We start from the raw sequence: 12,466 nt of genomic DNA, 5'->3' as shown, positions 1-12,466 counted from the left end.
CATTTGTTTCAGAAGACGTGGGTTATAGGAGCGTTGAAATCACGTCCGCCTTCACGCACTTGCCGCAGAAAGGTGAGTGTTCTATGACTTGCATTACTAGATGACTGGTGGCGATGTAAGATGTTGCTGAAACTGCAAAGAATCGTAGATTTGTTCGTTTAACTGCGAATCGATGTCGTTGACTCGGACGACCAATCGAGACGCGCAACCCCTTTCAATTTAGCGAAATTGTACGATCTTACCCCCCCCCCCCCCTTCCGTCATCGAGGTTGGATCAAAGGTCCCGCCGTCGGCGAAGAGCTCGATGTTTTCGCGGACGCGATGACGTCAAGCTGCTAGCCAGCTATCACTTTCTCCATCCCATCTGCCTTTGACTATATGCACTAACTTCTCGCTGGACTTTGCTTTGTTGCCGGAATTTCTCCATTTAATTTTTAGCGCGAATAAACAGCCGCGACAGCTTTATCGTTCCTTGAGCAAAAAGAAAATAAAAAACAATCTTTTTCTTCGTTTGATTTCCACCGTCATCGAATTGCTTTGTTTTTTTATTCTTTATCACTGGATTTTCGTACACGAAGATCGATTAGCCGAAGTATTTTGTGCGCAAAGCCAAGAGCTCGCCGAGAGAGAAAGAAACGATCTCTAGTTGCATAAAACGACGAAACAGACCGCTTCAGTCCGAACGATATTGTGACGAGGGAAAACGGCTGGTCTATAAATAGGCTTTGCGAGATAATGAGTAAAAATAGACAAGAGAGCGTGCTTTATTTGTCAATTAAAACCGGCGTTTCATCGAACGCCGATAAGAGAAGAGAGAGAGAGAGAGAGAGAGAGAGAGAGAGAGAGAGAGAGAGAGAGAGAGAGAGAGAGACCAAAGTCGCTGAACGGCGTCATTTCCAGCGCATTGTGATCTTCTACGTGCCGGCCGACTTCGTGATCCCGCGAGGCGGTTGAACGGCTTTAAAATTATTCGTTGCGCAACGCCGCTGTTCAATGAGGAAGTATAAAAATAAAACCGGACGCACTTTGCAAGAGAGAGAGAGAGGGCTAATTAAGTCTCTGCCAGCGAAAAATTTTTCGACTTTCGCGGCGCGATACGCACGTGGTGGCTTTAATGAACTTGGCTTTGTGCCGGAAAGGCACCGAGAGCGTGGCGCCTTGCGCAACGACGACGAGTAAAAATAGCACATTGTGCAGCGTGGGAGAAAATTCAGCCGTTCCCTTGCGGGTGGGTGCCGAGGGTGGCAGTGACGCGAAGAGGATGTGGCCCAATTTTCTCCGAATCAGCACGCGCGATTTATCCGCATTCCAGGTGTATGACTCGGCTCGCCGAAATTCGGGCGCGCGATCGCTGTCATTACCGACGAGGTCGGAAAGTGTTTACGCGCACGTTTTACGGGAAGCGAAGAAGAAGCGCCAGGTGCGCGTGCGCGAACGTAGTACCTTGCGGCCGGATCTCGGCATTGTCCTTATCGCGGGAAGATAGAACGACGACGGACACTTGCAATTTCGAGGCCGGAAACGTTGACTTTGATCTGGAAATTGACGTCAATTGTTGGGCATGAGCACAGGCGCGATGCTTTGAAAACAAACAAGCAAACAAAGCAAAAGCAATAGTTGTGCGTACCAACGCAAAACGCGAGTCGAACTACGCACCGTCACTGCTACATACGTCTCCTTCTTTCACTTTCTTCTTTTTTTTTTGCAATTGCGTTGGCACGCGATTGCCCAATAGACTCGTGCATAGTCGAACAAGCATCGATTGTAAGCGTCACGAGGCTTCCGATACTTTGAAAGCCTTTGTAAATAATTTTCAATGAAATGCTTTATCACCTTGATTTGTAATAATTGCTCGATTAGATTGCAAGTTAGATTCCAATTAGTTCTCAATAGAAAAAGTCGAATGGCGCGATATTATAGCAGCCCAGCTAAGATATGACGTTTATCGATCGTTCATCTCGAGTTACCGCTTTGACTGCACGCGAATGCTTCTCAATTCACGCATCCGCCAAAGTAACGCCGTGACTGTGCGAAAAGAAATGCAAGCCAGGTGAGGCTGGGGAGGAACGGGAAATAAATCGCAAAGAGAAGAAGCAAACAACTGGAGCTTTGTCCGTCGCGAAGAGAGGCCCGCGACGGCCGATCGAGCAATCGAGGACGAAGAACGCGAAGGCAAAGCGCCCCAACGGTGGATTACGTGCCCGCGGCGGGAAAGTCTCGTCGAGTCCGTAGCACGTGAGAATTGACGCAGGTAATCTACTATCGAGCGCGGCGGCGCCACCCGCGTGAAAATCGGGCGCGCAGGCTGTAAAAGCGAGAGATAACCGATTTGGTCGGCCCCCCACTCCGCGGACGCGAGCGTTTCGATGATGCCCACTCAGCGAGAACTCGGCCGGCGCAGATATTGGCCCGCAGCGAAGCGCCGGCAGATCTCAGTCGGGCCTCGACACTCGTAGCCGCCTCGCGCGCTCGATCCCTTGTCGCGTCCTCGCCGCACCGACTCGTGCAAAGGAGAGGGCGACTGATCGCCCGCGAGCGAAAATGCGTTTCATAAGCGATTGCGCAAGTGCCTTCAGCCCGTACAAGCCCGATGATTGCTCGTACGGTCAGCGCAAGATGCCGGACTATCGCGAGCACCATCACCACCCTCAGCGCGGTAACAGCGCGAGACTCATACCAGCGGACTTGTGTTTCATGTGCGTAGACATGGCGCGCGACACTCCGGGCTCGCCGATGTCGAGGTCGCGCGAGCACATCGCCGCCGGCGCCACGGCTGCGACCCTCACCAGCGGCACCTATCACGAGCACGCCGCGGCCGCGGCCGCCGCCGCCGCAGCCGCCGCCGCCATCCACGGCAACGTCGTGCAGCAGAGGATACTCGAGGTAATGTTGACGTCTTTTGTCTTTCTTTTTTCTTCTCGAGCAGAGTAGCGAGTCCGCAAAGTTTGTCCAAGCTTTTCCCGGGCTGGGTCCCGCGACGCCGTCGTCGACGCGTCCCGGGAAAGCGGACGCGGCCGGGTGATTTTCTGTCGGTGTCGCCGTCTCCCCCCTGGCCCCTCCTCCCAACGGAAACGGCGACCTGATAAGCGGCGCGCGCTTTGTGTATTGGCGGCTCGCAGGCACCTGTGCCTCGAGTGCTTTATCGAGAGCTTTGCCTCGATTACTAAGCAAACAGGTTATTTTTGGATGGCAAACGATAGCAAGGCTGTTAGGTGAAAAACAAAAAAAGAAAGCGGTAAACGTGCGCGTGCGCGGCGTTGAGCTCCGACAGCGGCAGTCGAAAAATCGTTTCGAGCCCCGGACGTCGACGTCCAAACAACGGGGCCGATTGGCGTCGAGAGGCACCCTACCCCCACCCTACCCCGCGCGATAGCTCATTTCTCGTACGGCTGCTCGTATCAAGCAGACGAGATTCCGATTAGCTGCTCCATTAATTAGCCCGACGGCACAATCGCTTCTGAGAAATCGGTACACGCAAATTGGGCAATATTTACTCAAGATTATACACCGATGATTTCGTGTTTTTCTCTTCTTTTTATTACCAGACGCGCAAGCGCGCTTGAATTATCTACAAAGTCGCGTGTGCGGCTCCTTCGGAACACATGCCTCGTGCCTCGTGCTCGAGAAAGAGAGAGAGAGTTCAACGTTTGAACAATCCCAGCTTCTATTCGGACGCTTCGCAGTGATGAGTCTTCATTCGAGAACACAAGTGAACGCCGCGCGAGCAGAAGGCTTATCGAGCTCGCTATCTCTCGCTCGGTTAAAAATAAGCGCCTCGGAAAAGGAAAGAAGAGAGACATCCACGCGCGCACGGCCGGCGCGCGCGGATATCGATTCGCGATCCGCCGCGACCGCTCGTTCTCTCCGCCAAGTTCAAGGCCCTTTGCGCGTATCTCGGCCGCGCGATCTCCTGGATTTCGTTCGGCGTTCGCGCTCACCCAGTATTTCTCGTCCGCCCTCTCGCGAGTCCCGTTGGACGAGTGAAATTTCCAATTTTTATTAGCCATCCAGCCACGCGTACTTCCAGCGCGAGCAACGGTAGCGGACGGCCAACAAACGATCGTCCGCTGGAACAACTCTTCTGCCTCGGAAAAACGAAACTGCTGCTCGAATTTCCGTCCCCCATGTAAATTATTCAGCCGGTATTACCAAACATTAGCGTATCTCTTGATCACTGGACGTCTGCGGGTATCGCGAAGGTCGCACGAGAAATAAATTCACGGCACCGCGACCCTCTCCAAGGTTTCTCTCCCGTCTAATAGAATACGTCCGGGGCTCCAACTCACTCACCCCCTCTTATCGCTTCCGTCGCCAACGGAGAAAATTGATTCTCTTACCCTGACCTTGCTCGCATCCTTTATACGAGTAGGACGGGATTTTCAGCGCGTGCAAACCAACTTTTCCGAATCGACGTTCTCCTGTTTATTTCAATTTGTCGCTTCTCTTCTTTTTTTTCTTCTTCTACGCTCTAAGGGTAAGTAATAAGCTTCAAGGTCTTGCCTCGTGAGCAAATTGGTTTATCGCCGCGACACCATGTTTCATTTCATCGCGAGAAATCAAAGACACGAAGTTTTACTTTTTTTTAGGTTGATTTATTTTATTATTTCTTTTTACATAATCGGTGGTCAGCGTCCCCCTCCCAAATTTCGAAATTATTTCCGATCATCCGAGAAGTCGACTACATTGCGAATCACGACGAGAAAAGGAAAAAAAATACCTATTCGATCGCGCGAGAAAGTATAAAATTTCATTATTTCGGGTCGCCGCGAGAATCATTCACGCTCGACTTGGCGATCGGTTCGCGCCTCGGCGCGTTTCTCTTGTACGGCGGATCGTCGTTGTGTTTCTTCGTTTTTGTCTTTTTTTTTGTTTTTTTTTTCTTTTCGTTTGTTTTCCCCCGTCAGTACTCTTCTTCCAGCATGGCATCTCCGTGACATCCGAACCACAGACAGCTCATTAGCGTGACGCCCAAAGCCGCGATGACGAGCGAGCCGTGAGCTGCCAAATCGATCCCCGAAATCTCCTGTAGAGGTGGGGGGAGAGAAAGAGAGAGGGAGAAACAAATTTTGTTTTTTCGCGCTACGGATTCTCGCAGGTACATAACGGTTCCGCGATCGAGATCTTATCACGAGGCCGAAAATGAGCATCCGACGTACCTGAAATGTGGCAACGCCGTAGAGGAGCAAAGCGGCGAGTAGGAGCTTGATCAGCGCGTTGTTAGCGAGGAATCCCGTCTTATTGGCGAGCTGGCCGCGAGCCGCGTTGAACTTGTCAATCCAGGCAACAGCCTCGGTATCTACGGCGTCATTATTAATCTACAAACCGCGATTGCGCCTCGTCAAATGCCTGTCCGCTTCGATCGCCGCTCGTCCCCTCGGCCGGCAAAGGCGCGACTCGGCCTCCGGGGGCAGCCGCGACTGGCCGCAAGAGAAACGAGAACGCGTCGCCGGAGCTTTCGACGGGGACAGGGCGCGCGGGGCTCACCTGCGAGTACGTGAGGGTGACGGCGACGAGGGGCGTGCGGCAGAGCGGACAAGGCGGCGGCCGGCTGCGCTTGTGGTCGGCCGCGTAGACCTCGCAGTAGCGGCGCAGGCACGCGGCGCACATGCGGTGGTCGCAGGCGGTGCGCACGCCGATCCGGGGCGGCTCCAGACAGATCGGGCACAGCTCCGTCGCGCCGCCGTCCACGCTGCTCGGGCTTGGGTGCGCGCGTCTCGTTATCGGTGCGTCCACGACTCGCCGGCACACGGAGCCCCCGACTCACCCGACTTCCGCTCGCCGGGCACTCCTCCTGCCCCTCGGGCCGGACAGCGCGCCGCACTTCCGCGCCCGAAGCCGGTTCTTCAGCGCGCGCACCAGGCGGTAGCCGAAGGCGAGCGCGGTCAGGCCGGCCGCGCACAACTGCCAGTCGACCGTGGCCGTGGCCGTGGTCGCGTCCTCGGCGCCGCCGCCGCCGCCGCTCGTCTTCATCGGGACGCCGACTAGCCGATGAATCAGCCCTCGCGAGCGCACCGCTTCCGTGATGTTCATCGCGACGTACCTTGTCGACGACAATTTTGCGAGAGAAAAAGAGAGAAAGAGAGAGAGAGAGAGCATCGGTGCGGGCGGGCGGGGGGAGGGGGGCGCTGATGGTCCGACGGGTGGCTTGCTAACCTCCTGATTCCGTTTGCGACTCACGGCGCGCAGAGGCGAGATCGACCGCGCGAGCGGACGCGACTGTTTTTTGTTCGATGCGCGCGCCTGCGCAGGTCGCCGAGAGAGGGGCCCAATTAGTAGGCCCGCGCGGCTGATTGAGCTTGATTTTCGCGCAATTCGCGACGTCCGGTTGCGCGAGCGACGTCCGATTCTCGCGCTCGGGCAACGGCTTCTGGTTCGCGCAGCGACAGGTCGACGATGCCGTTCGTCATCGCCGGCGGGGGTCACGTGAAAAACCCGCGCGGCTGGAAACAACGAAAAGCGCGCGTCTCGTCGGCCATGTCGGAGCGAGTTCGGCGGAAGTGACTTCCGCAAATCGAAAGTCGCGATCGATCGAGGAATATTGCAATGGCAATTCCCAAAGCGCGTGCGTCGCGTTGCCCGCGCGAGTGAACGAGGCACGATGAAAGTGCAGGTTATTTCCAAGGGAAACGCGAGCAACGAGCGTATGCCGCTCCCTGGGTTGCAGCCGGCGAGGCGCTAATTTTCCTCACGGAAGCCGCGCAACGCGCACGAGACTCGCGAGCGAAACATTACGACGACGAGTCGGGCTCAATTGAGAGTGTCGCGCGATTTCTCGACCGCGCGAATACGCCTTGCGCGTGTCCGCTCGGCCGTCGTTCACTTTTGTCGCAGTCCACGCTAGACACGCGAGCGCGGCCTCGCTATCGTTCTGCAGCGCATCCAAACGCGAACCTGGCGAACGGGCTGGCCGTTCGCCTACCAAGTCGACGAGTGCCTCGCAACGAATCACCGGCCGGTTTTCAACTAGCCGACGAACGACTGCCATTGGAAAGTGCCAACGCGGATGTGCTCGCGTTCGTATCGGCCGTTTTTATCGCTTATGCGCGGCTGTCAACAATACAATATCCGTCGCATGCCATATCGCCTGGGATGCGTCACCGGGGCGAACAACTCGGATTTCAAAAGAAACGGGAGGGGCGGAGGGGCTTGCTCGTTCGCGCGTGATCGACGATGCTTCGCTCTGGAAATTTTGGGAAATCTCATTTGCAGCGGTATTGACACACGTGTGCCTGTCGAACGGCAAGGAAAGCAAGGCGCGCGCGAGAGAGCGAGAGATAACGGCGGAGTCGACGCGCGATAAAAGGCGAGAGGAGAAGCTTTCGGCGGACGCGGTCAAACGGGCCCGCGCGCTGGCGATTCGCTCGCGCCGGTCGCCGTCGAGAGTATCACCCTTAAGGTGTCTGGCTTTGTTTCCAGCTACAGCAAGAGCACCAGCGCCAATATCAACTGCTCCGGCACAATTTCGAGCAGCAGCAGAGGCAGCTGGCCGAGATTCACGAGCAGCAGATGCACCAGCTGAAGGTAAAGCGGCCGTCGTCGCGCGTGGTGCGACCGCGAGAACCCGGTGTCGTCGCCTCGATCCGATTCTCCGACGAGAAAACAACATTCCTCTTATCTGACCGGCGAGATAACGATTCTATTTTTGAGCCCCACTTTTGCGCGCGCGCGTGAAAGAGAAACGGAGAGCGGCATCGCGCTACTTTTCGGAAAGCTCGCTCTTGAATAATAGTTCGGCTTCGGACGGCGCGTATCGATCTCCAAAGTGAGCCGAGGTTTTTGACGCGGCTCTCCTTCCGTCCACAGCGAGGTGACTCGTTCGTCGATCGTCGACGCGACTGTTATAAATAACAGCGAGCGTCGCCGCTCGTCCCCCCGATCGGAGATCGTCGCCGGGACGCGATCGAGGCGCGCATTCTCGTTCGACCGACCGGGCTTCGCGTCGTTATCGCGCGATCTCGTGCGCTCCACGAGGCCGATGACGCAAGCGCCGCGCAAATTTCCCTTTCTCATCGGCGAGCGCGACGCGTTCCGATAAAAATAAGTCATTCGCCAGGTCGATCGCTCTCGCGAGGCGAACGCGCGCGGCGCGGCCGAAAGGGCTCAAAATAAAGCGTCGGGAACGTCGACCGTCGAGAGTCGCACGTTTCCAGCGTCGTCGAGCGGGCTTTTCTGGTACACCTGTGTGTCGCGAACACGAGAAGCGGAAGAGAGCGAAATATTGCGGTCGATCGCGCGGCCGAGCTATTAATAACCGCGGGAAAAGCTCTCTGCCTTCTAACCTTCGACTTTATCGCGCGCCTGCCGCGAAAGCCTCTGTTCGACCTGTGTTTTTACATTTATTTATATATTTATTTATTTTTTTTTTTTCCCGTCTCCTCGACGAGGAAATTTCTCTTGGAAACACTGATTCTCGATCTGATTGCCGTGATTGACGATCCGGCGAGAGAAGAAGGCGCGACGTAAACAACGAGCCACGATAGAATCTCTCCGGATATTTATAAACGGAGGCATAATTATTCTATTATTTTTTTTTTTTTTCACTTTCCTCGATAGCCATCGGTCGTGGCTTATCTCGCGAGCGCCGACGCTTTCTCGTTATCCGCGCGATTGCTTCCTCTATAAAAAGACAATCGCCTGACTTTGGCAGTGCACTCCGCGATTACGATCGTCGCGCAAATCTGCGTCATCGGCGCTAATTAATTTAGCGCGATGACTCTTGTTTTCTCGCGATCGACGCGGCGCTTTATTCTTTATCCCTTCTTCGCTCGCGGTAAATGTATTTACAGCCGACTGCTTTCATCGTCGCATCGGCTGTTTGCGCATCGGCGATTGAGATATGCTATTTATAACGCGGACGTCGCCACTGCGTACAATTAGCCAGTTTTGCCCCGCGCTCGCGGCTGATAAAACCCGCATATCGGTGCGACTCCTTTTGCGTCCGAGACAATCGGCTCTCCCATCGAACCGACTCTGGCGCGCGAATCGATCGCAAATTCGCGACGGTCGCGCGGAAAGAATAGCCGAAGGAACGTCGTTGGCGCGGTGGGGAAGGCGAGTGAAATCTTTCGGCGACTCAATCGTTAATTAAACAACGCTGTCGAAGAATACACGGCGTCGCTGAAGATTCGTACCTCTCGGTTCGCGTTATTTTTTCTCTCTTTTGACGATTCGCTGCGCGCGGACGATGTACGCTGGGGCCGATTTGAGCGAAAAAATCGAAAATCGACGCGCGCACTGACGATGCATTATCTGCACAGCTATGGGAGCAGCAGAAGCAGCTGGAGGAACAGCGCCGAGAGAAGGAGCGTCTGGAAGCCCTGAGAAAAAAGGACAAGCACGACCACAGCGCGGTCGCTTCGACGGAGGTCAAGCAACGCCTGCAAGTAAGTCCGCCTGCCGTCTTCTCCCTTCCTCCCTGCTATACCCCCCCCCCCTCTCTCTTTTCCTGCCGTCCACCCCGACGGAAAAGAGAGAACGACGCGCGCGCGCGGAATAGCCCCGCGCTGTCTGCGGATTTATACCTCGCGAGCGGCCCTGGCAGCTCTTTTTCCGCGCGCGCGAGAAGGGGAGACTCTTTTCACTTCCTTTTTGATTTGGAATCGACGATAAGTGCGCATGCCGCCGCTTCGTTGCTGTCTGTTTTTGTCGGCGCGCTGGATAAACGAGCCTCCTCGTTGTCGTCGTCGTCGTCGTCGTCGTCTCGATGGCGGTACGATGACCGATATTCGTCTCGGCGCGCGCTCCTCGCCCGATGGTAATTTGAGTCGCTCTTGCCGCGGTGACGTCAATACGGCGACTACTTTTCGTTCTGTTTTGCGAGCGGACGGAATGTCCCACGGAACGAGGCGGAAAATGTCCCAGACCGCGCGTCTGCCGCGAGGATGCGCCGATTTCCCGATCACTGCTATAACCGTGATGCACGTTCTTTGCAGAGTTTCCTGGTGAACAAGAAGCAGAGGGAAGCCGCTGCCGCGGCTAACGGCGCCGTTCCGGGGACACCCGCCTACAGGTCCTGGTAAGTCTTGATGACAGCCGCGTGCCGCGCTCTATGCCACTCGGGTGTTGTGCGCCCATTCAATGGACAACGGCTTTCGCGGCTTATCGATTCGCGCGCGCGCGCGACGACCTCTCGCAATGGCTGTCGGGTCGTGTGCCGAAGTACTATTAAACGAATTTCTTCATTTCTTCGATTACCCCGAGACGTTGTCTAATGAGACAAACGATCAAGTTCGTCGTTATCGCCAATGTCGAGCCTTACTAATGCCAAGTGCACGTTTTCGTCACGATTTCAAACGAGAAGCAAAATCGTTTGTTACGTGAAATTTTTTTCTTTTCTCTTGTCCACCCTGAGAGAGGAAAAGTACTCGCGAAACAGTTAAAAGTTGAATCGACGAGCGAGAGCAAAAAAATCGGTTGGCTGCTTTCAATCCCCTCCTTTATTCCTTAGCGATCGCGAGATTCCCGTGCGCACAGCGCCAAGTCCATCAAGGCCACCTTCTGCCAACGCGCATTACATTTTTCATCGGCCAAGTTCAAAAGCTCGTTATTTAAATGCAGCTCGCTCTCTCCCTCTCTCTCTTTTTGCCAGCGCGCGACGTCGCGTCGTTGTTTATCAATTTGTCGAAAAGTAGCGCAACGCACAACCGTGGCCTGCGCAACGCTGGAAAAGGCAACGACAACGCGCCTCGAAGATAGTCCGAATCAAAAATGGAACGCCTGACGTTTGTCATCTCTTTGTTCCTAACAGGATGCAGTCGCAGTCGGAATCGTCAAGCTCCACAAACGCTTCGCACCCGTACCGCATGCCGCAGATACTGCAGGAGAAATTCGGCGATGACTTCCCACTGCGAAAGACAGGTATCCATTCTCGAAGCCGACACATTTATAATTTATATTGTACCATTGCGCGTGTGCCTCTCGCGAGACAAATAATGTACCTCTCACTTCTTCCTGTGTTATCTCTCTCGCTCTTTTCTCTCTTTTATTTATTATTTTTTTCTTTTCCATTTCACGCTGTTTGTTTGAGCGACATTCAAACGCAGCTGGAATGTGTGCCTAACACGAAAGCATGTCTTTTCTTTGTTTTGTTCTTCCATTCATATATATATCTCTCTCTCTCTCTCTCTCTCTCTCTCTCTCTATCTCTCTCTCTATCTCTCTCTCTATCTCTCTCTCTCCGCGAGCTTTTATTTAGTTTTTGGTTAGTCGAATTTTGTTTTTTTCTCTCTGTTGCTTCGCGATCGAGCGAACGGAACAGCAATCATTAACTAATCGATTAACAAGTATTTTGCGTGCTGATGCAATTAACTCTTGTCAGCCATTTTTTATTTAATTGTGTGGGCATGAAGTTTGGACCTAACGGTTTTTTTTGCGTCTTGCCACTGCAGCAGTATCACTTTTCTTTTTCTTTTCTCTTGGACAGTCCATTGTGCTAACTAACTGCTGTAGTTTGATTAATACGTATCCAGGGAAAACCATTGCGCACCGAAGCCATTGTTAATATTCTGTCTGTAATGCCTCGGGTGTCGGGAGGTTCGCTAGGCAAATTCAGCTTCTTGTTGACCAAAGCGTCGAGCGTATTTTTATTGATAACGAGATTTGTTGGCCCTATCGTTATGTGCTAACAGATAATTTTTGCCATCGAATAAAATAAAGTGGAGAACACTGATGGAATCGTTGATTAACGCCGCGCCATCGACGCTTATTTCACAAGTATTAATATCATCTTTGCAAAATGACAATTTGCAAACACTCTCTTACTTTCGTTGGCCCTCTCTCGCGAAATTTGCTTTTAATTTTTTTCTTCGTTGCGACAATCAAATGCGCAAACGAAGACGACGTCAGTGAGCGTACCCGGGCGCTTCGCTCGTGTACACCCGCGTTTCGGAGGAGCCGCGAATTCGCGCGCGCAGAGCACACGAGAACACGCGCGCACACAGTAGACTAGTTGAACAGAAATGCTTGTTGACTGAATTAACCTAACCCCGGCTGAATGTCTGACACGGCCAGCATCGGAGCCGAATCTGCTGAAGGTGCGACTAAAGCAACGCGTCATGGAGAGGAATATGGCAGCTACGAGAAACTCGCCGCTAATGGCACGCAGGAAGGACCGACTACTGTCGCACCTCAAGCGGAAGTCACTCCTTGCAAGTACGTCCCCAACAAAATCCCCATTCAATTCAAAAACAAACAAATTTTTTTTTAAAAAGAGCCTGCCAGCATCGACAATATCTTGCTGATTGTCGCGTGAAAGTCATGCAAGTAAGACGCTTCCGTAGAGCAACCAAATAACGCGCCGTCGACCGTCCATCGAGGAATCGTATTTACATATACAAATCAGTGCTCTGTCTTTCTCTCCTTAACAACAACAACAACAACAAAAAATCAATTGCCAAAGTATGAAATTCAAAGTCTCCATTCTGCTTCTCTTTCTGTTTCTTTTTTTTTCTTTTTTTGTGAAACATTA

General features: G+C 53.5%; 1 protein-coding gene across 14 annotated transcripts in view; it reads left to right on the top strand.

The window, feature by feature from the left end:
- Positions 1-12,466, top strand: part of LOC131664657 (histone deacetylase 4) — a 61,464-nt gene that overhangs the window by 39,761 nt on the left and 9,237 nt on the right. For 9 of the 14 annotated variants that reach the window (XM_058935948.1, XM_058935943.1, XM_058935952.1 and 6 more), the window contains 7 exons: positions 13-72; positions 2,705-2,883; positions 7,417-7,521; positions 9,258-9,383; positions 9,933-10,015; positions 10,748-10,857; positions 12,010-12,150. In XM_058935948.1, the coding sequence (XP_058791931.1) occupies positions 13-72; positions 2,705-2,883; positions 7,417-7,521; positions 9,258-9,383; positions 9,933-10,015; positions 10,748-10,857; positions 12,010-12,150 (804 nt within the window). The remainder of the gene's footprint in view (positions 1-12; positions 73-2,704; positions 2,884-7,416; positions 7,522-9,257; positions 9,384-9,932; positions 10,016-10,747; positions 10,858-12,009; positions 12,151-12,466) is intronic. The other 5 variants (XM_058935949.1, XM_058935954.1, XM_058935956.1 and 2 more) reach the window with 3 other exon arrangements.

The sequence above is a fragment of the Phymastichus coffea genome, unplaced genomic scaffold (genome assembly GCF_024137745.1).
Source record: "Phymastichus coffea isolate CEN01 unplaced genomic scaffold, Cenicafe_Pcof_1.1 PCOF00044, whole genome shotgun sequence".
NCBI lineage: Eukaryota > Metazoa > Arthropoda > Insecta > Hymenoptera > Eulophidae > Phymastichus > Phymastichus coffea.
This window is presented reverse-complemented; position numbering and strand designations above follow the sequence as displayed.